The sequence below is a fragment of the Monodelphis domestica genome, chromosome 3 (genome assembly GCF_027887165.1).
Source record: "Monodelphis domestica isolate mMonDom1 chromosome 3, mMonDom1.pri, whole genome shotgun sequence".
Classification (NCBI taxonomy): Eukaryota; Metazoa; Chordata; class Mammalia; order Didelphimorphia; family Didelphidae; genus Monodelphis; species Monodelphis domestica.
This window is the reverse complement of record NC_077229.1, coordinates 474,419,601-474,445,129: the sequence shown is the minus strand read 5'-3', so window position 1 is coordinate 474,445,129 and position 25,529 is coordinate 474,419,601. Positions and strand designations below refer to the sequence as shown.

Genomic DNA, 25,529 nt, shown 5'->3' with positions numbered 1-25,529 from the left:
GTTTATTATCTGTTGTGAATTTCCTGTACTTCTTTTGGTATTGTTAAATGCAAACATACTGTATTTCACAATCATTTAGTTGTCATCATCATTACTAGTATTGGTGAATTAGTTCATGTTAAGTAGAATAATAGCTCCTTAAACTTAGCATTTCTCAAATTAGATGAATTATGAATTTGATTATTAAAATTTCCCTTTTTATGTTCATCTGGTACATTGGTTTGAGCCAATGTCCTTTTGAATTAAATCTTTATTCCTCTGATGCCTAGAAAAAGACTTTAGCTTTATCTAGGTAAACTTTTATGCAAATGATCTCACAGTTTGTTGTAAATATACAGTTTGTTTGGACATACAAATCTTTTCATCCATAAGATTGCGTCTTGTTAGAGCTAGAGGAAAGATGTAATCTATGTTGCTCTTATGTATTTTTCATTTCCTTTTTTCGCCCTGATCTTTCAAAATCAATTACTGTTTTATTTTGGAAAAAAAAGAAACAGGAACAAAAATCAAACTGATTATTTCCTGAACCAGTTAAAAAGAAAATTTTGAGATTCTTTAAACATGTTGGTTAATGTTCTCCTCGTTTACCCGTAACTCATTATTCCTCAGTATTTTGTTGCCTACCATGTGTATTTGTTAAAAATTATTCAGTTACTTCCCAACCCAAAAAACCATAAAGAAAAAAAACCATGTTCTTCTTTAGGGATGTTGTGGGCACTTGTATGAAAGATACCCTTAGGGAAGACATTAAGAAATAGCATTTGTGCAACTTCTCTCTGAAAGAGTTGGGGGTCAGATTGGTACAGGAACTGGGCCTCTAGCTTTGTCTGAGAGAAGTAGTATGCTTGAGAAAGACTTCAAGGACTACCAAGGGGCTAGACCACATGTCTTATGAGGCAAATTGATGTAGTATTACTCATTCTAAGTTCTGAGTATTTCCAGGTTTTAATTATCTTCTCAGCCATCCAAGAGTATAGGACAAAGCTCTTTCACCATTGGGGTGAATCATCACTGGCATCTGGGTTTTGTATGTCCTCGGTTGGGAGATAAGCCACCTTGTCACCCATAGTATATGGTGATTTCACCTAGCAATTGTTTGTCCTGGGGATCAGTTGCATGTTTAAAGAGTGTGAGTGCTTGATATACCTCTTCTTTCTGGTGTCTCCCATCCTGTGGGCCTTATTTGCTCTACTTCCCAACAGAGTTAAGAAACTCTGTCTGCATTGCTTGCTTTATAGGATTTCTGTGCCATTCCTGAGATCATTCTGCCATTTACCAAGATGTTTCCTGAAGTCTGTCCCTTTTTTTTTTTAACATGGGACTTCCTTGATGGACATATTTCTCATCTGTCTGCCAGCTATGCTTCATCCTGGTATATTTATAAGACTTTCTGGTTATCATTTTCTCTCTGTCTCTCTCTCCTTTTAAAACCCTTGCTGTCTGCCTTAGAATTGATACCAAATATTGTTTTCAACACAGAAGAAATAAGGGGTAGGCAAATGGAATTAAGTGACTTGTCCAAGTTCACACAGCTAGGAAGTATATGAGATCAGATTTGAATCCAGAACTTCCTGTTTCCAGACCTGGCTCTCTATTCACTGATCTACTTACCTTCCCATTTTAATTTTCTCTTCATCTGAAAACAGCTGTGTAACCTGTTCAGTTAATTGCTTTAGGCTTCTGGAAATGTGTTGCTTGCAACCATGTCTTACCCAGCATTGTCTCTGATCTTTAATATTACATTATGAAAGAAGTTTATGTACTTGTTTAAGACTTTAGGTGAGCTGTAGGATAGCCTGAACCATAGAGAGGGCAAGTGTTTGAAGCCCTTTAGTCATATGGGAGCAACTGTGTTATATACTACTGATATTTGGTTATAATATTTCGGGGTTTCATGACCACCAGCCATCTCTTACCTGCTTGTCCTACTGTGTTCTACAATGTTCCCAAAGGTTTGTCCAGATCCTGAAGGACTCCTATGATCCCCTTCCTTCTAGCTCACTGCCCAGCCTACTGCCATTATTTCAGTCTGTCTGCCCAGTCTCTTAGCCCTACTCTTGAAGTGTTAAGAACATTTTGTTAAAATAATTATGAGGGAAAATAGTCTTAAAAATCATGTTTGGCTGTTATGTCATAGGCAGATGGGCTGCTTGTTATACCCTTTGTGTTATGTCTTTTTATGAAATTGTGAATCTTTTTTTTCAAAAATTTAAAGGGAAAAATGAGGAAGTTACTGCTTTTCCAAACCATTTTCTCTTGTAACATTTACTATTAAGGATTTCTTTTTAGGCTTTTCTGAACTGTATCTCTAGAAGGAGTTTAGTTTAGGCTTAATGAAATCAAAAAAGCTTCTTAAGCTTTAAATTTATTCAGGATCAGTATTTCAAGTTCATATAACTATAATCACACTTGTGTGGAAGACCAAACAAAATGGGCATAAAATCACTGACTTTTAAGTTACTTAAAAATACTTCATAACGTAGAAAGGAGATTCTAAGTATACTCATTATGAAAAATTTGCAGTACTTCAGATGGTTGTCAGTTGTAGCTTAAAGTCAATATTTCTCTTGTACTTTTTACCCAAGAAAACTTTTAAAAAGGCTTGTTATTCCTTAGACTACCCAGAGAGTGATCGGCCCAGGAATTAGGTATAAAACTCTGTGTTTGGTTCTGCTTTATCTATCAACAACATGACATGCCTGTATTGTTATGAAAGTAATTTGGGATGTGGGATGGGAATATATGTAGAAACCTACATGCTATGTCTTTTTAGTTTAAAAAATATATTCCTTGTGATATATCATTTCATTTTATTTTTAACCCTTACTTCCACAGTAGAATCACTATTGTGTATTGGTAAGAGTGGTAAGGGCTAGGTAATGGGGCTTAAATGACTTGCCTTTGGGATATTTTATACAGAAAAAATCCAAGCGATAGCTCCTATCAGTATGCTGGAGAAAAGTTATATACATAGTAGTACAGATTTGCTAAGCTTTGGGGTTTAGGAGCAAATTACCCAGATAGTTTCTATATGTTAACTACAAGTTTCATGAGTATGTTATAAAGAAACAAAAGAAAGAAAGCAGGGGAAGGTAGTTGATTTAGTGGATTGAGGTCCAGGCCTAGAGATTGGAAGTCCTGGGTTCAAATTTGACCTCAGACACTTCCTAGCTGTGTGACCTTGGGCAATCCATTAAACTCCATTGCCTTTCCCTTACCATTCTTCTGTCTTGGAACCAATATATAGTATTGATTTGAAGATGGAAGGGAAAGTTTTAAAAAGAGAAAAAAAAAGAAAAAGAAACTGTAAAGTACACTGTGTAGCTTTATAGTTAAGAATTCAAAATAGTAGGCCTACTTGGCATACAAAAATAAAAAAATGTCTTACATATTGAACTTAAATATTTGTGAAGTGAAGGGATAGAGGTAAATATCCCATGAAGGATAGATATCACTATTAATAATTAGACCAAAGATTGAGAAGATAGTTGATGTTATCAGACCTTACAATTGTACTTTCCCCCTCTGGAATCTGTGTCATCCTTGAATATAAATATAATAAAATTTAAGGAGCTTACATTATATTTTGAGAGATATGTATTGTACCCAGATAGGTAAATAGAAAATAATTTTGGAGGTAGGAGAGTGGGGAAGGGGAGAGGTAAAAGAGAAGAGATGGAGAAAGGAGGGATGGTAATATTCTAAACATAATAGGACATGTTGACTAGAATATAGAGTACATGGAAAGGACTAATGTGAAATTAAGTCAGGAAAAGTAGATTGACACCAGATTGTGAGGAGCCAGTTATGAGAGAGATTTTGTTTTTATCAGTAGGGAAACTGAACTATATTATTTTAAAATATAAAAAAAGTCAAGTTATATAAGTTTCTTGGAAATATTACATAATTGCTTTTGTAATTTCCAACTGCTTGAATTTACATATTTATTAATAAATTTAAAAATAAAATGATACCTTACATGTCCACAGATTCACAGTTAAACAATACCAAAATGGATTTTGTATGTATTTTATGATGTGTACTCTGAATCTTTAGCTCCCTCTCAATTCACATATGGACTTTGCTATTAACCCTTTGGGCTGGGTGACTACTTTTTTTGAATGTTTTGATAATAAATCTGTTGAAATTTTTGACATTACTATAAAAGGAGATAGTTCCACATATTTAAGTAATTTCATATCATTAAGGTAGAGGGCCTAGTAAAGATAAGAAATCATTACTGCTTTACTCAGCAAATTCTCATGTATATGAAGTAAATTGTAGATAAAAGTCTGCAAAAAACCTCCTCCACCTCCCAGATTGATCAACAGTTGTAGTTTGGAACCTATATTAATATAATCTCATTATCTTTCCTCTTCCTAGAATTCCAAAAAAAAAGGTGTGGTTTAGATACCACAGAGAATCTTCAAATTGCCTACCCAGAACATAAAAGTGTCTCCCAGGCTATTGTTAAATATATTGGAAATCAGACCATAACAAATAAAATAATACATATAACTTAGTGGCAACAGAAATTGTCAACTTTTTATTTAAATTCACAAGTAGGTGCTCACTAAATATCTTAATTGAAAATTAAGTTTATTATGGAAGAGGAAACAATGTTTACCATTCAGTTTATAAAATAGCTACAGAATAAATTGTTATAAAACAGTATCAGAGATTAAAATAAAAATATTAAGTTGAATTGTCAATTCTTAATTCATGTCTCATGACTTCAATTGTACAAAATGGGGTAATTTTTTTTTTTTTAGGAATATTGCAGTCCTGTCTTTCAATTACATTTTTCTTGTTGAATCTAGTTGCTATGCAAGCAGATAATCTGGGAGCAATATTTGCTGGTTTAAGTTTGTATTCAATGCTTAATTTTATAGCAACTCTCTGTTTATGTTTTTAGTAGGGTGACATCAATATTAATTTTTATTCAGATTATTGACAGAGCAGTGTTTGGAAGCCTTCCAGGAAATGTTGGAGAGCAGTCTTGAAAACAACATGCTCCATGGCTAATCTAGAAATTGCTATTATTTCTTTATAGGTTTTTGAATAGAAATTGTTTTTTCTGGAGTTTTTCTCCCTTCATCCCCCCCAAATAGTGCTGGAATTCAGAATAAAAAAAAAACCCAAAGTAAACATTTCCTAAGGATTTACTCCGTGCCAGACAAGATACTATGGTAGGCAGTGGGGATTCAATGATGTTAGAGACATAGAACTTGTTCATAAATAGGGAAGTGGACCTATGATTTGATTTGCATAGAAGTCCTACATGAGGAATTGCTTCTATGAGGGTGGGGTCAGTACCTTTTCTGCCATATAGTCTTAGTTTCCTAGAACACCAAGAGGCTGAGGGGTCACTCATGCCCAGGGTCACACAGCCAGTATGTGTCAAAGGAAAGACTTGAATCCTGGTGTTCTTGCCTTCAAGAACAACTCTATTCTCTAGGCCATGTTGCCTTTCAATATCTGAAATGTATACAAAATGATTTTTGGGAAAATGCCCCAAACTAGAAGATCAGAAAGGGCAGATATAAAAATAGCCCTTGGGCTGAGGCTTGAAGGGTCTTGATACAGAAGTGAATGAGAACACTCTCAGCATAGGGGATAGATTTTTGACCCTGCTTCCTTCTTGGTCTAATTCATATTGCATAATATTTAGAGATGATCATTATTAGAATGCTGAATTCATTATATTATACCCTTTCAAGACAGCTAGTGGTGTAGTGGACTTGGAGTCAGGAAGTGAATGAAACTGCCCCCCAAAACACTACAATAATAACAAAAAAGGTCAATGAACAATAGTTATAAATAAGATTTATAAATAGCAAAATCAATGAATAAAGTACATATATTTTAAAGATTTCTCTATAAACTGATATATATGTACACACATATATATGTATATACAGTGCAAATCCTGTATCAAATAGTAGCTGTGTGACCCTAGATAAGTCATTTAATTTTTGTAGCTTCAGTTTCCTCATTTGTAAGAGGCTTATGATAGTATTTATCTCTTACAGTTATTATAAGGATTAGATAACATATAGTAAATTATTCATCAATATTATTTAGTCCTCCTTTTCCTTTTCCTCAGCTTCCTTCTTAATTTTAAGGTTCTTCATAGTCTGGCTCCAGTTACTCTCCTCCATCCTCCTTTACTCTTGAATATTGGCTTGTCCATACTTGTTAGACCATTTTCCTCACCATCCTTGATATTCGCTATGATTATTCCTAGGTCATTCTCAAATTTTTTTCCCTTCTGCCTAAATAATCTCCATATAAATATGGGAATTATCATTCCAATGTATGCTTATAGTTTTGTCTCTGCCAGACACTTGGCATTTGTTCAAGTCTATATCTTGGAGACCGTTAATATGTAACCTATTTATTATTATCTACACCATTACCCTTTCACTTATTTTTAAACAAATGATCTATCCTGCTTTTACAGTTGGAGATAAAATGAATTTTAGGAGAACACAGTTATGGTCTCTATAGCATACATTGAAAGATTTCCAGTTTCTTTTTGAACATTCACAGTGACATGTAGCAAGCTAACTTATAAAGTAACCTGTTCTGTGGTCAAGTAGCTCTTATTATTAGAAAGTTCTTTTTTAGGGAAAGAAAACCTCCTGTTTGTAACTTTTACCTGTTATTCTTAGTTCCATCTTCTCTATCTATTCAGAGTAAATCATATTCCTTTTCCACATCATATGCCTTTAAATATTTAAAGACCATTCACATGTCTACCTTAAATCTTTTTCAGATTAAGTATCCCCAGTTTCTTCAACAGATCTTGATATAATTTCAAATCCTCACATTCTGGTCACCCTCCTTTGACTGTATGCTAGCTTGTCATTATCTTCTTCAAATGGGGCGCTGAGAATTTGTGATATATCCAATATGATATCCAATTGTGATATATCCAATATATTCAAATAATGTGATAATCCAAATGTATTACACAGAGTATAGTGAGACTATAACTAAAATATAGTGGAACCTATTCTTCTATTAATATAATCCAACATTACTTTAACTTTTTTTGAGCTATATTACTTTGTCGATTCATATTCATCAACTAAAACTCCCAGGCCTTTTGCATGAACTCTTATCCATTCATATTTCTACACTCCTACAATTTTAAAGCTGATATATTTTGGCTTAAGTTTAGGATTTTATGTTTATACCTATAACATTTTTTTTAAAAAGCGATTAAATGCAAGAAACAAAATAAATTACATTTTGAATAGGATTTAAATCTCAGACAACTTCTCCAGAAAAATCCACATTTATTTAATTTAGGGTATTTTCCCATAGTTACATGATTCATGTTCTTTCTCTCCCCTCCTCCCTACCCCCTCTTAGAGCCAACAAGCAATTCCACTGGCCTTTTACATGTATCATTGTTTAAAACCTATTTCCATATTATTAATATTTGTAATAGAGTGATCATTTTAAGTCAACATCCCCAATCATATCCACATCAAACCATGTGATCAAGCAAATTTTTATCTTCTGTGTTTCTACTCCCACAGTTCTTTCTCTGGATGTGGATAGCATTTTTTGTCATAAGTCCCTTAGAACTGACCTGGATCATTGCATTGCTGCTATTAGAGAAGTCCATTATGTTTGATTATGCTACAGTATTTCATTCTCTGTGTATAATGTTCTCTTGGTTCTGCTCCTTTTGTTCTACATCTAATTCCTGGAGGTTGTTGCAATTCACATGGAATTCCTCCAGTTCATCATTCCTTTCAGCATAATAGTATTCCATCACCATAAGATACAATTAGTGTCCCAATTTTGCCACATCCCCTCCAACATTTATTACTTTCCTTTGCTGTCATATTAACCAACCTGTGAGGTGGTACCTCAGAGAGTTGCTAGTGCATTTCTATAATTATGAGAGATTTAGAACATTTTTTCATATAGTTATTGAGAGTTTTGATTTCTTTATCTGAAAACTGCTTATTCATGTCCCTTGCCCACTTATGGGAAATGGCTTGATTTTTTGTACAATTGATTTAGCTCCTTATAAATCTGAGAAATTAGACCTTTGTCAGAGGTTTTTGTTATGAAATTTCCCCCCCAATTTGTTGCTTCTATTCTAATTTTGGTTGCATTGGTTTTGTTTGTACAACCCCCTTTTAATTTAATGTAATAATAGTTATTCATTTTACATTTTGTAATATTCTCTATCTCTTGCTTGGTCTTAAATTCTTTCCTTTGCCATAGATCTGACAGGTATACTATTCTATGTTCACCTAATTTATTTATAGTTTCCTCCTTTATATTTAAGTCATTGAATATATCTTGGTATAGGGTGTGAGATGTTGATCTAAACCTAATCTCTCTCATTCCAATTTTCCCAGCAATTTTTTGTCAAATAGTGAATTCTTGTCCCAAAAGCTGGGATCACTTGGGTTTTTTGTACACTATATTGCTGAGGACATGTATCCCAAATCTATTCTATTGATCCACCCTTCTGTCTCTTAGCCAGTACCACATTGTTTTGATGACCACTGCCTTTACAGTTTAAGATCTGGTACTGCCAGACCCCCATCCTTCACATTTTTTTCATCAGTTCCCTTGATATTCTTGATCTTTTGTTCTTACAAATGAACTTTGTTATAATTCTTTATAATTCAATAAAAAGGTTCTTGTTAGTTTGATAGGTACGGCACTGAATAAGTACATTAATTTGGGTAGGATTGTTATTTTTATTATATTAGCTCATCCAACCCATGAGCAATAAATGTTTTTTCAGTTATTTAGATCTAGTTTTAATTGTGTGGAAAGTGTTTTGTAGTTCTGTTCATTTAATTCCTGTGTTTTTCATGGCAAATACATTCCTAAATATTTTATATTATCTAGGGTGCTTTTAAATGAAATTACTCTTTCTAACTCTTGCCTGCAGAGTTTTGTTGGAAATATATAGAAATGTAGTTGATTTTCTAGGATTCTTTAAGTAGACCATCATATCATCTGCAAAGAGTGATATCTTGGTCTCCTCATTGTCTATTTTAATCCCTTCAATTTCTTTTTTTCTTCTCTAATTGCTATTGCTAGCATTTCTAGTATAATGTTAAATACTAGATGTGATAATGGGCATCCTTGCTTCACTCCTGATCCAAGGCTTTTTAACTTATCCCCATTGCAGATGATCCTTGCTGGTGTTTTTTGTTTTGTTTTGTTTTGTTTTTTTAAAAAAAACCCTTACCTTCCGTCTTGGAGTCAATACTGTGTATTGGCTCCAAGGCAGAAGAGTGGTAAGGGCTAGGCAATGGGGGTTAAGTGACTTGCCCAGGGTCACACAGCTGGGAAGTGTCTGAGGTCAGATTTGAACCTAGGACCTCCCGTCTCTAGGCCTAGCTCTCAACACACTGAGCTACCCAGCTGCCCCCGCTGGTGTTTTTTAAAATAAAGATTCATATAGATTTTATTTTATTATTTTTTTGAAAAATTTCTTTAGTCAATTTAGAACATTATTCCTTGGTTATCAGAATCATATTCTTTCCCTCCCTCTCATCCCCCACCCCTTACCATAGCCGATGTGCAATTCCACTGGGTTTTACTTGTGTCCTTGATCAGAACCTATTTCTATGTTGCTGATGTTTGCACTAAGATGATCATTTAGAGTCTATATCCCCAATCATATCCCCCTATTCCCATGTAATCATTGTTGATGGTTTTAAATATGTATTGTTTATTATTTTTAGGAAAGCCCCATCTATTCCTGTACTTTTTAGTATTTTCAATAGGAATGAGTGTTCTATTTTGTCAAAGGCTTTTTCTGCATCTATTGAGATAATCATGAGATTTCTGTTGGTTTGATTATTGATATGGTCAATTATGTGGGTGCTTTTCCCAATATTAAACCATCTTTGCATTCCTGTTATAAATCCCACCTGATCATAGTGAGTAATTCTCATGATCACTTACTTGCTGGAGTGTTTTTGTTAGTATTCTATTTAAGATTTTTACATTTATGTTCATTAGGGAGATTGTTCTGCAGTTTTATTTCTCTGTTTTTGGTTTACCTGGCTTTGGAATTGGTGCCATATTTGTGACTCAGAGAATTTTAAAAGCATGTGAAGAGGAGGAGGGTAGTTATTGGCTCAATAGCTAATCAGGAAGGGGTTATAAAATCAGTGACTGTGGGAGAATGGAAAAACATTTGCCTGAGAGTCAGGATGGCTTACTCTGGCTCTACTCCTAACAAATCTTATAAACTTGGTATAGTTACTTTATCTTTCAACTACTATTTCTCCATTTATAAATGAAAAGGTTTGGACTGAATGATTAATAATACCTCTTTTAAGTTATATTCTCTGATTCAATGATCCTGTTCTATAGCATGAAGTAATGAATCTTCTCTTTCTAATACTGATGAAACCTCAGCTATAGTATTGAAATCACTTTAATGTGTAATTTTAGGGAAATAGTATAGAAACCCTAGGGTAAGATATGAAATTCATCTGAAATTCCTTCTTGTCAGAATTTCAATGTAGGACCTAATACTATCATAAAGAATAATTAAATCCTTGATATCTTCTGAAGACCTGTGCACCTCCTCAGAATTTTGCCATGTTTTGTGGATCATTTGGAATGTTGATGCTAACTTTGGACATAGACATTTATTGTAAAATGTTTAATGATAATGATGAGAGATGTAGCCTAATATTGTTGGCATATCTGTTATGAAATATACTTCTATTTGCAACCATGATTATGTGCATATGGGCAAGCTTTACAGTAAATTCCATAGATTTCACTGCATAGTTATTTAATTGAACTGTTCATGTAATTCTAGGTATGATACCCAAACCACCTACTTATAGTGATGACAAATTTGACTATGAGATTCTGAAAATCCATCCTGGGGACTGAGGATTCACGAGTGCTTCTGAAATGATTTCAGTGTCTGAGAATCCTTATGTGAATAGAGTTTTGGTCTTTATTTAGCTCTATCCTACCCTCCCCAAATGTAGTGGGACTCAGTATGTTAAATAAATAAGTATATTATAGAGACAGCTGGTGACTAAGTGGGATGGAACACTGGTCATGAAGTCAGGAAGACTAATGCTCAAATTCAAATCTAACCTAAGACTCTTACTAGCCATGTAATTAACTGGGCAAGTTACTTAACTTTTGTTTGCCTCAGTTTCCTTAACTGTAAAATGGAAAAACACAAAATTAATATCTATCCTAGAGAGTTGTTTTAAGGATCAAATGAGATAGTTTATATAAAAGCACTTTTCACAGTGCCTGACACATAGTAGGCACTTTGTGTGCCTACTATGTAAATGTATATTACCTTCCCTTCCTTAAACTGAATCAATGTCTTACTCATGCATGTATTATTATTATTATTATTATTTAAACCCTTATCGTATCTTTTTACCTTATCTTTTAGAATCGATACTGAGTATTGGTTCCAAGGCAGAAGGGTGATTAGTGTTAGGCATTGCGATTTAAGTGACTTGCCTGGATCACACAGCTAGGAAGTGACTCAGACCAAATTTGAACTCAGGACTTCCCATTTCCAGGCCTGGCTCTCAATTAACTGAGTCATCTAGCTGCCCACAATGTATTATTATTTTTCAAATATATGTAGTTGGGATATGATATATAAAGTAATATTTTGATGTTTGATTACATCTGTTATCTCCTCATTGTACTCCTTTTGACAGTACAAATCACATACCCTTTTATTCTTTTTTGTCCTATTAGACCCTATTTCATGTCATCTAACTTTCTGGCAACTATCTTCTAGATCCCTTGATTTGATGTGTATATCAATGGTACATGTTTTTCATTGATTATCGATCACTAACTAGTGTCACAAGTCATATATTTCCTTAATGACAATTCTTTAGATTGTACTGTTCTTTGGAGTCACACCTCACCATAACCTTTTGGGTAATCTGCAACTTTACTTTTTTAAACACTGATATTTTGTCTCTTATGGCTATATAACAAGATCAAAAGTATATTGATGTTTAAAAGGTGTCTAAAGAGAAAGAATGAACATTTTGGAGTATATATATTTGAGAAGAGGAAATATTTGACAATTGTCCTATAATATAAGTCAGTATTGCATCCAGTTTAGAAACTATTTTCCTAGTATATTATCTATTCTTCTAACTAGCATTTCTTGATTAAAAAAAAAAAATTGGTGGGACCCTGGGCAAGTCACTTGACCCCCATTGCCTAGCCCTTACCACTCTTCTGCCTTGGAGCCAATACACAGTATTGACTCTAAGACAGAAGGTAAGGGTTTAAAAAAAAAATTGAGTATGGAATTTTTTTAAATTAGAAAAGCCAGTGGTTGTCTAGGGAAAGGAATTTAAGTTATTTTTAATCTAGGTATTATGGAAAGCAATAATTAAAGGAGTAGTTTTCAGCAAAGATTATGCTATAAAGGTTGGGTCACATCTTAGTAAATAATCCATGCAAAACTGACAAAATCTATTTGTTAAAGCAGATAAATAAAAAACCAAATGGGGAAACACTTCTAAACCCTTTTCAATTTTGCAAATCAAGAAAAATAACAATTTAAAATATCTTGAGGTACTATTTTATTATCAGTTAGGTCATATAGAATTTAAAGCTGGTTTTGAAATACTTCCATTGTTAGAAGGAAGAATCCATCAGTCAGTTTGATAGTTTCCTCTAAATGAATGTCCCTTCACATTCCTAATCTAAGTGAAAACTTTTTACCCTCTTTATTTTTAAAGACTATTGACTTTTCAAGATTAGACTGGGCAGAATCTTTAGAAAATACATTTGTTCTTTCTCTTTCTCCTTCTGTCTCTGCATCTCTCTTTCCCCCTACCCCATTCCTTTGCCCCACATTTTTTGGCTTTTCCTCTTTTCCTCTCTTATGAGGTTTCAGTATGGCCAAGAGCACTACACCAAAATGCCCATCTGTATTTCTGTATTACTTTATTGCAGTTTTGTCCTTAAGGTCACAGTAGAATTTCTTCAACCAAATTTATAGTAGGAACTATATCAGTATATATATATATATATATATAGGAACAGGTCTCAGGTCAATCTCTTCACTTGAGAATTGCTATAGGCAGTTGGTTGAGTTTCATCGTTCATTTTTCATTTAACCATTACTGCTCCAGCATGGTAAAAATCTGTGAGCCAGTTATATGGTACAGGCCTTTCTTTGTTTTGAGGTCTTTACTATCAACAAGGAAAGAGTACCCATGCTTGCAATTTGTTTAAAGGTATTTTTACTATTATGTTTCACATCAGAGCATTTATAGGATTGACATTTTATAATGCATAACCTGAGTATTTCCCCAAGAGTTTGGATTGCAAAACAAAAATGTGTGAGGAATTTTGTTATGAGAAAGCAAGTATATGGGTTTAATTTGAATTCACTGAAGATAGTGGACTTCATAGATTTACAGTTAATGAGCCTATTCTCTTAAAAGTGTTATATCACAATGGGATTGCAAATGGTTAGAATTGACAGTTGAAAACATGCTGAGATAGGGAAACTTTAAAAACCGATTGTCTCTCTGGACAAAAGGTACCAGCTGGTAGGGATTTGTGGAGCATAATATTTTATACAATAAATTAACTTTCAAGTATAAGATGTGGTATGTATTGTATGTTAAAGAGAAAATTTTTATCCTTATTTTCTTAAGAATCATAGCACTAAGATGTCAACTGTTTCTTTTTAGAGAATGTTTACATTTTATTGTGTTGAATACTAAAGCTATTTCACATCCATTTAAACTAATGGAGAAATACTTGTTTTTAAAAATTGCCTCATTAGGTTTTTGATTTTCAAGGTTTTCTAATTTCTAGGCATTCAGGTTATAGAATATAGTTTTTTTTCTTCCCTGCTGTTAGGCCTTTTTAAAACCATGTTCTTTAAAAAACGAACAACCAGTGATTCATAACCTGTTATCTTGGAGCAATAATTTAAAGCAAAGGTGTATAAGACTTATGCATTTACCTTACTATTCTGAGTGCAGCAGTTTGGAAGATATTTAACAAAGTAAATGAAAATACAGTGGAACATAGATAATGTTAATATGCATTTTTCTAAAACAGAGCATGTACCTTTTTGCATTTGATACCACTGATTTAAAGTACATTTTTTTTAGTTCAACTCCTATTTCACTCCCCTTTGTATTTTTATTTTGAGCAAAGTGACTTCAGTCTCCCCACTTCTTCTCTGCTCTTCAAATTTCACTTAATTCATTGTGCTATCTTGACTCTAAGAGGTTGTGATTTGAAACCCAGAGCCATACAGCCAGTATGTATCAGGGCTAAGTATTGGACATGGATATTTTTTGTAGTGGAAAAGGCAAGTTTTTCCCTCCTAAACAAATGTCAAATACTGAAAATGTTCCCTAAACTATTTGGGGTTTTTCCACATTTATGGCTCCCTCCTACTAAGTTCACAGCCCCAGTTCCTGTACTGAAGCTCTACTTTAAAGTGCCAGCAATTCTCAAGAAGATTTGTATTAGCATTAAGTTTCCAATCTGCTTTATAGAGACCAAAATTCTGTGCTTTAGTAGAACTCAGATCTGGATGGATAATCCCATTAATGTGACATTAAGTCACCTAGCACCAATCCCATTAGATTAGACATTTTTTTCTGCAACACTGGCCTAAAGATCCATTTTCCTTACAGAAATATCCAATACTCAATCATCAGAATTACAGGCTACAGAAAGAGGGTATTTGGCAAAATTTCAGTCTAGGTCTAAATTTATATGACCTCATATACTTCTACCCAAACCTAACTTCTCAAGCCCACACCAGATTTTTCCCAGCAGCTGTTCTGGAAAAATAAAGCACAAAAATAGATTCAAGGTCTTGGTGATCTACCTGAAGGACTCTATGTGCTGGGATACTCGTACAGACTAATACCTCTCTATCTCAACTACCCCCACCCCAGCCAGAAAGGAGAGAGGAGCAGGAGCCTAAACTGGATCCAGGGGACAGTTAGAATCTGTCCAGAGCCTATGGAAACATCATTTAACTTGGTCACTTTAGAGTTTAATGGTGATGAGTGAGGACTTTCTTTTGGGTCAGGTCTGTTATGATGATATGATTTGCCTCTCATGGAATTCTTATAGCAACCAGTACTTGGTAACTACTTCTTCTTCTTGGCTTTGGCTATATGTACTCTTCTTTTAAAGTCAAAATACTTTTGTATCTTCTGGAGTCTCTTTATGAGAATGGAAGAGGCTCTGGCTTTTTTTCACTAGGTTTGCATCTTTGGCCTTTAGTTTTACTTCCTCATTTTTCTCTGAAAGAATACTTTTTCCTACTGCATGGCCCATACTATGCAGTAGCATCCTGATTTCTGTCTTTGTATCTCTGTCTTCTATTTCTAATCATGCCTTCCAAACTTTTATTCCTGAAGCCCAGGCAGGTCTAGGCTTCTCAGTATCCTGTTTTTACAACATGGCTGGGGGTTCAGATTTTGGGGAAAGTTGGGGCAGCACTGAGAATAGGGAAGGGGGGAGGAGAACCTGCAGTTCTCTGCCCTGCTCTTCTGTCATTGGGGTTGCTTAATCAAAAAGGTGGAACGCAGATATTCTCCACTCTGATGCTGGCTTTTTTCCTACAGTGATGTGTTAGCTCTTAGTTGTTATGAGTAAAATAAAACCATATATATATATATATATATATTCATAATGCATAGGTTATATAAAAGTACAATCAAATGCATAACTTTATTAAGCAACTAATTACATAATTTTGTTCTTGAATGGGAACATATCAGGTTTTGATGTTTATTTTTTGTATTTTTTTTGTTCGTTTTCTTTTTCCAGATTATTACTAAATATATATATGAGCTCCTGGAAAAGGATTGCAATTTGAAAAAAATCTCACTTCCAGTAAGTTATTTTTTTCAAGTTATCACTGTTGTTTTTATTTCTAAATATAACTATTTTATTAAAAAACTTTAATTATCTATTTTTGAATTTTAAGATCTCATTTTATTCATGATACTTAAATCAGAATAGATTTTTAAAAGTTACTTTCTAACATAGTACTTGTCATTAATGCTACATTGTATATTTGGGAAAATACTACACTGTAAACAGCCTATGTGCATTGTAATTTGATATTATCCTTTCTGCTTTTATAAAACATGTGTGGGGTTTCTGGTAGCTCACCTTTCTTAATTCTTTAATTCAGAGATAACATGCTTTTAAAAGAATGATAAATATTCGGTGAACATTTAGGCTACAATTTGCCCTTGTCCTTTTAATTTTTTTGACAGAAGTATTTTTATGTTTATTTCAAAGAAACAGCTTAAGAATATCTGTATTCTACATTGCCTTTAGAATGAAAATAATTTGCATTGTCATATTTCCTGGTTTCTTCCCATCTTTTAAATTTTCTTTCTTCTGTCCCCACTTTCCTTCCCCAGAGTTCTTCCCAGTTTTTGTTTGATGTTCAATACCACCTCTCACCTTTTGTGAGAATTGAATACTTTTCTTACATTGTTGCATATTGTTGTGTTGCTGAAGAAAAGGTTGGAAAATCTCTTTTCTATTTTGTAGAAAATCCATGTATCTTTTAAAGCAAAGTATAAAATATAAAATATTATGCACATTTCCTCTTCTGTAAAATGAGGAACTTAGCCTATATAGTGTCTTTTGACATATTTCCCCACTAATATCTTATGCTGTGACACAGAAAAGCCCTAAAAGTAACTGCATTACTCCTATGTGTATAGTGTTTTACAACTTACAAAGTATTCTTATGTGTATTTCCTGATTTGATCCTCAAAATAACCTTGCAAGGTAGCCAGATAATATCTCTCTGGGAGTTTGGTCTCTGTGAAGTCAAGAGTAACTTGCCTGAGGTTGAAAAGCTGCTAAGTTATAAGTTGGAGACTCAAATCTTTCTATTCTTAATCCAGGTTCTTTCTAGCATTCCAAACCAATAATTTCACTATTATTTTTCTTATGGACCATTTTATTTTTGTTAAGTGTTGGATTAATAGAAGTTTAACTTTTTTGTGAAGTACCAAAATTGATTATTTAATGCATTTCATAAGGAAAAAGTTTTAGCATTAGAATACTTACTGAACTCCTGTCCTCTCTTAAAATGGGGGCATGTGAGAATTTTATAATAATTGTTGCTCTTTCACTCCTAAATTTGATGGTACATCATAGAACTTCCTTGGAAAAACTTTGTTTTCCTTTGGAGCTCCAGAAGCTCAAAAAAACTACCCCTTAGTTAATTGCTAGGTTCTTTTTGTCATACATGTCACTATATAGGCTTCAGTTTATTCTGAAGTAAATAAAAATCAAATTCTTTCTACACATAAAACATTCATTTCCCATCCAGTCTCTCTAAACTTTCTTTTTGTTCATATTCTCACCCCCTAGTTTTAGGCTTTGTTGACTTTAATCTTGAGACTAGGATTAAATATTAAAGCTCTTCTCTTAAAGGAAAATTCCAGATATTACCACCTTCTTTCTTTCTCTCCCTCCAGTTCATCCTGTTCTTTAAGAGCTGTGAAAAAAGCACCCATATATTTTTATCTTTTTCAGTGTCCAGCTTTGCATGATTGAAATATGTGTGTGTATATATATATATATATATATATATATATATATATATATTCCACTTTGGAGGTTTGTTGAGAGCTTACCAGTATTGTAAGACCTAATTTCTTAAGGTTTATCTTTCTTAAATCACATCTATTGGTTTTGACTACACTGTTACCAATATCTATAATCTAGCATTCCCAAATTTTCTTACTCTAAGTTAAATGATTTATTTAAAGGACTTCATGTTCATTGCTATCCAATGACAATGATTGAGCCCCTTAACTGCTGAACAATTAGGATTGGTGTAACCACTGAGGACTCTTACACATTTAAAATGTGTATTAAAATAACATTGATGATATATGTAATTATTTCTAAAGTTTTAAAAAATAAATAATAAAATAAAAAATAAATCCTTACCTTCTATCTTAGAATTAGTACTGTGTACTGACTCCAAGGCAGAAAAGTGGTAAGGGCTAGGAAGTGGGGGTTAAAAGACTTGCCCAGAGTCACATAGCTAGGAAGTGTCTGAGGTCAGATTTTAACCCAAGGTCTTCCATCTCTAGGCCTGTCTCTCAATCCACTAAGCCACCTGACTGCCCCTGGTATATGTAATTATTAAAGTAGAATTAGTCTTTGTAGTTTTAAAAGAAAATCTGGCATGATTAATGAAAATATGAATCTATAGATGTTAATTTAACTGTAATATAAATACCAACCAAATATTAATAGGTTAATGTGCTTTATGATACCAAATCCTGATTTATTGAGTTTCTAGGCTTTAACAAAAATCATTTTTTTCCCTCCTGAACTAAGAGGTGGGCTTCTGTAGTGGGAGGTTTCTTTAGCTTATATGCTTTTGTATGTATGTACTGATAATGGTTAGCAAAATCTATGGTGTAGCTTCTGTTTTTTATGTTAGATGTTTAGAGCTCTTTTCTCAGAAAAGCAGAACAGTTGGCTGAGTCAGTATTATTCTTTTCTCTCAAACTATATTTAACCAACTTAGAGCAAAAATTTATTAATTATTTCTCAGATAGTGTTTTTTGAGAACTTAAAAAATTTAAAAGCCAAAAACACGAATATGCCCCTTATCATTTTCACTTAAAATTTTACTGGTGTATTATTGGTGATTTATTTCTTCACTTCACATTCCTGCTTATATTCTTCCCCAGTTGCATTTTTTTTCCCCCACCATTACCTGATACAACCATGTTTCTACCTAAATGAGAGCTCTCAGTTGCCTTTTTAGCTTCTCAGTACTGCTTGGATATTAACCAGACATTACAGTTGACTAAAGCGAGGCCAGATGCCCCTGATCTCAGGGACTGAATAACACTACTTTTGCTCCATTTTCAGGCCTTGCTGGCTCGGATCATAAGAGATCAGGGCTGGATATTGAACCCTGTCTCCTGAAAGGTAGTGCAGAGTATTGCCACTGGGCCAGTTGGCATGCTTTTCTAGTATGTTTTGATGCTGAAATAAGTTTATAAGGATGCAGTAAGTAGTGTTGCTTATGTATGCTTATGCACACTATCTCTGGAGTTAAACCCATTGTGATTAATTGTAAGATTTCATATAGTTTGATAATTCCAAAGGAGAAAATTGACAATACTGCATGAAATGTTTTTCCTCTCCATAATATATCACATACTAAATTTAAAAATCACCCTGGTTACAAATGAATAGAATAAAAATGAATTATTAAAAGTTTTTTATGGAAATTTTGTCAAACTGAATGAATGTTAGTGAAAAATTAGTAGCTGAAAAATTAGAAATTTTAAATTTACATTATTAACAATTCACTTTCCATTTGTATAGATTATTGACTGAAATAAGGCAGGGCTATAGCATTTCATTCATTATATTATATTCTGATGAAAAATTAGAATTAATACTGTTTACAACAATTCAAAAAATCATTAACAGCTACAAAATTGCTCTATGCAGTCTCACTGTGAGTAGAACTAATATTATTTGAAATTGATTTGCCAATAAAGTGAGGATATATGAGTGACTTTTATGTTCATTCCTTAGTGAAAGGTTTTTTTTTTTTTTACTATTTGAAGTTAAATTGGGAAAAAAGATGGGTGGTTCTAAATTCAATTAGGTTAAAAATGAAATATTATATTTTCTTATATTTTATATCATAAAGTTAGTTCAATTAGCTGTATAGTAAGTAATTATTAGCAAGTTTATTGGTTCAGAGTGCTGTATTAAAATGAGGGGGAAAAATAAGTCTTCTATCATCAGTCATTTCAAAATCATTTTGCTCTCCTTAAATTATGTTTGAGTCATTTTCCACTAACTTTTAGTTGTCTTTACTTTATTATTAAACATTTTAATTGTCTATCATCTTCTAGCTCTCCTTTACTCAACTAAAATGTGTATTTTGACATGGTTACCCTCAAGAATCTTTTTTGAGTAATGTTTTAAAAATAGAGCACAATTACATTTTTGGGTCCTAAAGAAAGTTAATTGCATTTTAATGTTAACCTGATTATTCTGGACTTCAGAAACTCAATATTAACAGTGTTTGAAAAATTGATTCAGTGTCCTCTATTCCCCTACTCCTCGCAAATGACACACTTTAGTAAAAAAAAAAACAGTGAAAAACAAATGAGAAAGTGAATAGTGTTGGGATCACAGCTAAGAATCTTATTCATAAATTCTTTTATTATAATAATTAGAACTTTTATTGATTTTCTTTAGAGAATTGTTAATATGACTGTTTTTTCATGTTTGATAAGGGAGTGACTAGGAGGGTCTCATTTACAAATCTTGATCAATGTACACTGTGAACTGACAACTATCTTATTTTTACCATTTGTTTTTTCATTGCTTTCTAATTCATGCTTATATTCTGTATGTATGATTTTCAGTAGCAGTCATTTTTATTTTATCTTTGTTCCTTTTGCCTTTGTTTTTATTCTTTTTCTTTGGTATTTTCTTATTTTAATTCATCCATTTTTTATTATCTGCTGTTGCTTTGTTGCAGATACCCAAATGCATTTAAAATTGATGTAATTTTGCTAAGCTTCATGTCTTTATTACTGCAGTTATTAATAATAAGGCTATCGTTCCCCTTTAATACTTCCCATATATGTAGACCTTTACTTTCAAATTGCTTTGTGATTATATGCATTTGTTAATCATCTTAATATGCTTTCTGAAGTAGGAACGTATTGTCTCTGCTGGTGAGAGGAACATCAGCTAACCTGATTGAAAAAATAAACTGCCCCAGAAGTCAGTGACAAAGCTTGGATAGAGTCCTGGATCTATTAGATGCCTTTTTTCACTATATGGCTATTTTAATTCTTGATGTTTCCCTATATGATATGATAAAATACTTTATCAGCCCAACATAAATAGTTGATACTTTAATAATTTTGTCTGTATAGACACTATTATAAGATCATCGTTGAGAACTGAGGAGATTATTTTTTAATATGACTCAGTTTTCAGCTTTTCCTTTTTTTTTTTTTTGTTTGATGGTGGTGGTAATGGCAACAAAAGGTTGGAAACTAAGACTATTTTTTGGCCTTGGCAGCTAAACTTTTCTGAAAAATTTTCCTGACAATTCATTGGTATAGTTAGGAAGTTAAAAAAAAATCATGCTACCCTACACATAAATCAGCCTTTTAGATTTGAAACTTTCCATCAAATTGGGGTTAGTTTTTTTTTTTTTTTTTAATGTATGGGGCATACCAGGTACCATGACTCTTAAGGTTCACTTCTGTACAAGTTTATTCCTATCATAAAGTAGTAGCAACCAGTGAAGAAGTAACCCTCACATCTCTTGATTTCTGTCTGATATTTTTGAGCACCATTTATGGAGGGAACCTAGGATGGATGTTACTATTCCCTAGTAATATGAGTATTAGTTGTACAGATGTTTATGCATAGAAGTTGATTCATTCCATAGTTGATCAGAGGAATCAGTTCATCCACTGAAACTACAATTAGTTAGGAATGTTTATAGTTCAAATAGGGCATGCAGGAAAGAATTAATATTCTTAGTAATAACTCCTGACATTTATATAATGTATTAGGGTTTGCATATTATAATTTTCAAAGTTCTTTAAAGGCTTGATCTTATTTCTCACAACAACTTTGTGTGGTAGGTACTATAATTGTTATATCCACTTTACTGATGAGGTTGAGAGAGATTGTGATCACACATTTAGTAAGTGGGGGTCAGGGATCAGGATTTAAACTTAGTTTTTCTGACTTCAAATCTATTGTTCTTTTCACTCCACTACACTTTAAGGTCAGCTTTTATGTCAAATAATACAAAAACCTCAATTTTTTAATGGAAAAATTTAGATTGATTTTTCTTTTGGGTTGATTTATGTGTCACAATATGATTTTCACAAGACTAAGAAATTCTTTTTAGAAATTATCTTCTAACTAAGTAATATCCTTCAGAGAATGGTAAGACTAGATGATATATCAGAAAAAAATGAAAAGTATTGAATATCACAAAATGATAGTTTAATATAATAATTATATAAACTCTGTTACATAACAGACACCTCTTGACAAGTTTTCAGTAACTTTCTGTTGTTCCATTAGGCATTAGTTACTGTTTCTAGCAAAAAAAAAAATTGATTTGTTTCTCCATCTATAAACATAGTTCCAAATAGATCTTTTTTTCTTTGTAGTTTTAAATAAAGTACATTTAGGATCTTCCTTCATTCTCCGTAACATTATACTAAAGAACTTCATTATGCCTTTATTGTTTCTTAACCTAAAAATTGTAATTTAAATTTTAGATGAATGTTTTACATTGTAATCTATTTCACAATTTTGTGATGTCAGTGTAATGTGTGTGTATCCTTGTTTCATAATTTATAATGGCAGCCATTAATTTTTTTGTTTATGCATAAACATAAATTTGTACTCACTATGCAATTCTTTTTGATTACAGGTAGATGCTACTGAAAGTGAACCAAAGAATTTTATCTTCATGAGTGAGGATGCAATGACTAATCCAGACAAACTGATGGTTTTAATTCATGGTAGTGGTGTTGTCAGGGCAGGTCAATGGGCTAGAAGGCTTATTATAAATGAAGATCTGGACAGTGGCACACAGATACCTTATATTAAAAGAGCTATGGATGTAAGTGAAATTATTTATTTTTTGTTATTTTTAGTTGTTTTATCATGTATTAGAAATTACATTTTCAGTTTCATTCAGGTTCATGAAATGTATGTACTCAGCCTTTTAACATGTCCTGAACTATATTTTAATCTTCAAACTGTAATTAGTTTTCTTACATGATACATTGTGTTGAGTTATCTTGTTAAACAAAGGAAAAAGGTAAGGGAATAGGAACTAAAAAAAATACCTCTAGAAAGTTCCCCTTGCAATGAATTTTTGACATTATAAATTTCTCTTGTGTTTTTTTCATTATATTCATCTCCTTGAAATACCAATCAATGAACAATTTTTTGAACATCACTCATCTAAATGCAGCAAGCATATATTAAGTGCCAGACACTGTGCTAAGTGTTGAGAATGTAAAGAAAAAAAAATGAGACACTCCCTGCCCTCAAAGAATTTACCTCTTACTGGGAGAGACAGCATCTCACAGATAAATACAAAATGTTGACAACATCTCTATAAGCTTTTCATGAACTGTTGCGTAGTGTAGTTTGAAACTAAATAAATCTCATTCCTTGACAGAAAAATGCAGATCTAATTCTAGTATTTGTATGCTTACTTTAAAAAAAGAAAGGTCATTCTTTAGCATCTTGATTCTTTTTTTTTTTTTGCACGTCTCACATTTTGGACAAATCATTAGGAAATGACAAAAGACAATAAAATTGTAAATTATCTATTTAGTTACTCATCTGAAATCAACATTTATAGAAAAGATATTTGTTGTAAAATTCAGATATTTTATTTGTGTTACATTTAAGATTCTGTTGTTCCATCTTGTCATGCTATTGTTCATATCAATATTTATCTCCTTGTGTTTTGATGCTTCATTCATAAATTTTGTGAACTGTCAATCTTTTGGGAGTAGTACAAAGCTTATTTTTTCTGTGCTTAAAGAGAGATTTTCACAGAATAAAGTGAAATTATGTCCTAACTTAGAACAAGAGTAGTCATTTATTTCAGGAATGTTGTATGCATCTGAGAGTCATATTTCATTGGGAAGTATATAAGTACTAGTTTTTCATTAAATTTTATTAAATTGGATAGATATGTTCAAAGTATTGCATTTGTTATTATTTTTAGCAATTTTTAAGACTCAAGATCAAGATTCTTTTTTTTTTTCAGAACTTAGGGGTTTGTGCCAATATAGTACAAAATTAATATCTTGATTTGTCTATCAACTTTTTTTATTCACTACATAAAACAAATAGGTAGAATGATTTTACTTTTGAGTTGACTAATAAAAGTTACAAATAGTTACAAATTTGGAGTTAAAAAATTTTTTTTTGAAAATTAGAAATCATTCTTTATAAGGACTTTTCCTGAACAAAACTTTTAAAAAAGACTTAAAAAAAAACTTAACAGAGTTTTTAGGAAGTTTAACTTGACTTCACTACATGACTATAACCTACAAAAAAGATAAAACAGTGTGTATGTAAGGTTCTCTACAATAGATACAATAGGTATTGCTAGCCTTTGGAGTTAATCAGCACTGTCTATATTTAATAATACTACTAATAATTCTTAATTCAATGATTGTGAGCTTCCATTATAATTTTATTTCTTTTTCTTGTTCTTGTTCTTGTTCTTGTTCTTGTTCTTGTTCTTGTTCTTGTTCTTGTTCTTGTTCTTCTTGTTCTTGTTCTTCTTCCTCTTCCTCTTCCTCCTTTCTCCTTCTTCTTTCTTCTTCTCTCTTATTTTTTTGAGGGGGAATGAATATGTGTAGAATTTAGAGTGCTGAAATTAGGTTCATATAATCCTAAGAGTAAGGGGGAACCTTTTGAGGTCATCTACTTTGTCAGCAGGCATTCTAGACTGATGAGAATTTGATCAAGTAGATCTTTTTTTTTCATAGCCCTTCTTGGTGAATCATTCTGAGTTTTAAGAATGCTTATTGCATATAATAAATTTTGATTGTAACAAAACACCTTGATTATTCAGTTTATTTAACCAAGACATTTTTAATTGTTTAGAATTTATTCTTTCTTGATCTAATCTCCCACCACTTATAGCTACTTTTTCTACTTGTTTATAACTAACAGAACAAGTGAAACCCAAGCTATTTTTCCATCAGCCACCTAATCAGCTAATAAGCATTATTCTTAAATATGGATTTTCCCTCTAAATTCTTAAATGTCTTACCCATTTTATTAATTTCAATAATTAAATTCTCCCTCAAAGAAACTTAGACCAAAAAAAAAAAGCTCTTCTTTCCCCTGGATACTTAAAGAAAGTTTTTAAATCTAGAAGTTACAAAATATTGTATCTTACTCTAAGAAGTTTAACAAATTCAGTATAATTTCAAATGAAATTTGAAGTCTCAGGAGATCATCTTTTTATTGTAGTTTCTGCAGTCTCTAGAAGATCATTATAATATGAATTGACTTTTGGTTTAGCTATGTTCACAACTTCAATTTGGTGATTTATATAGTTTTTTAACTTTTTTTCTTTGATATTCCTTCATAGCAAAATGATGTTTAGTTTTCACATGTTAGTACTTATGTACGTACTTGCTTTATAATTTATTGGACTTTCTTGGTTTTATTCACACTGGTTAATAATTCAGTTAATTGTTTACAGGATAATAAACTCTTTCAAAAAAGTGTCAGAATCATTAAGGGTTGTCAAAAAGCAACAGAGTATGATATTTTGTAACTATTCTGGTTTAGTGTATTCTTTTCGGTATCTGCATCTTAACTCTTAGTCTGTGTATTCAAGTCCTTTGCAGAATAAATGCAAGATAATTTTGACTCCAAATAATGAAGAAAGCAGAATATGACTGAGGTGATTATGTGGA

At 32.4% G+C, this 25,529-nt stretch overlaps 1 protein-coding gene across 25 annotated transcripts in view; it reads left to right on the top strand.

Annotated features, from left to right (window-relative positions):
- FAM172A (family with sequence similarity 172 member A) overlaps positions 1–25,529 on the top strand; it is a 560,458-nt gene that overhangs the window by 133,308 nt on the left and 401,621 nt on the right. For 20 of the 25 annotated variants that reach the window (XR_008917892.1, XM_056824637.1, XM_001362485.4 and 17 more), the window contains 2 exons: positions 15,832–15,897; positions 22,499–22,690. Coding sequence is in view for 24 of the 25 variants with exons in the window: in XM_056824637.1 (XP_056680615.1) it covers positions 15,832–15,897; positions 22,499–22,690 (258 nt within the window). In the remaining variant the exon portion in view is untranslated. The remainder of the gene's footprint in view (positions 1–15,831; positions 15,898–22,498; positions 22,691–25,529) is intronic. The other 5 variants (XM_007487306.3, XM_056824657.1, XM_007487298.3 and 2 more) reach the window with 1 other exon arrangement.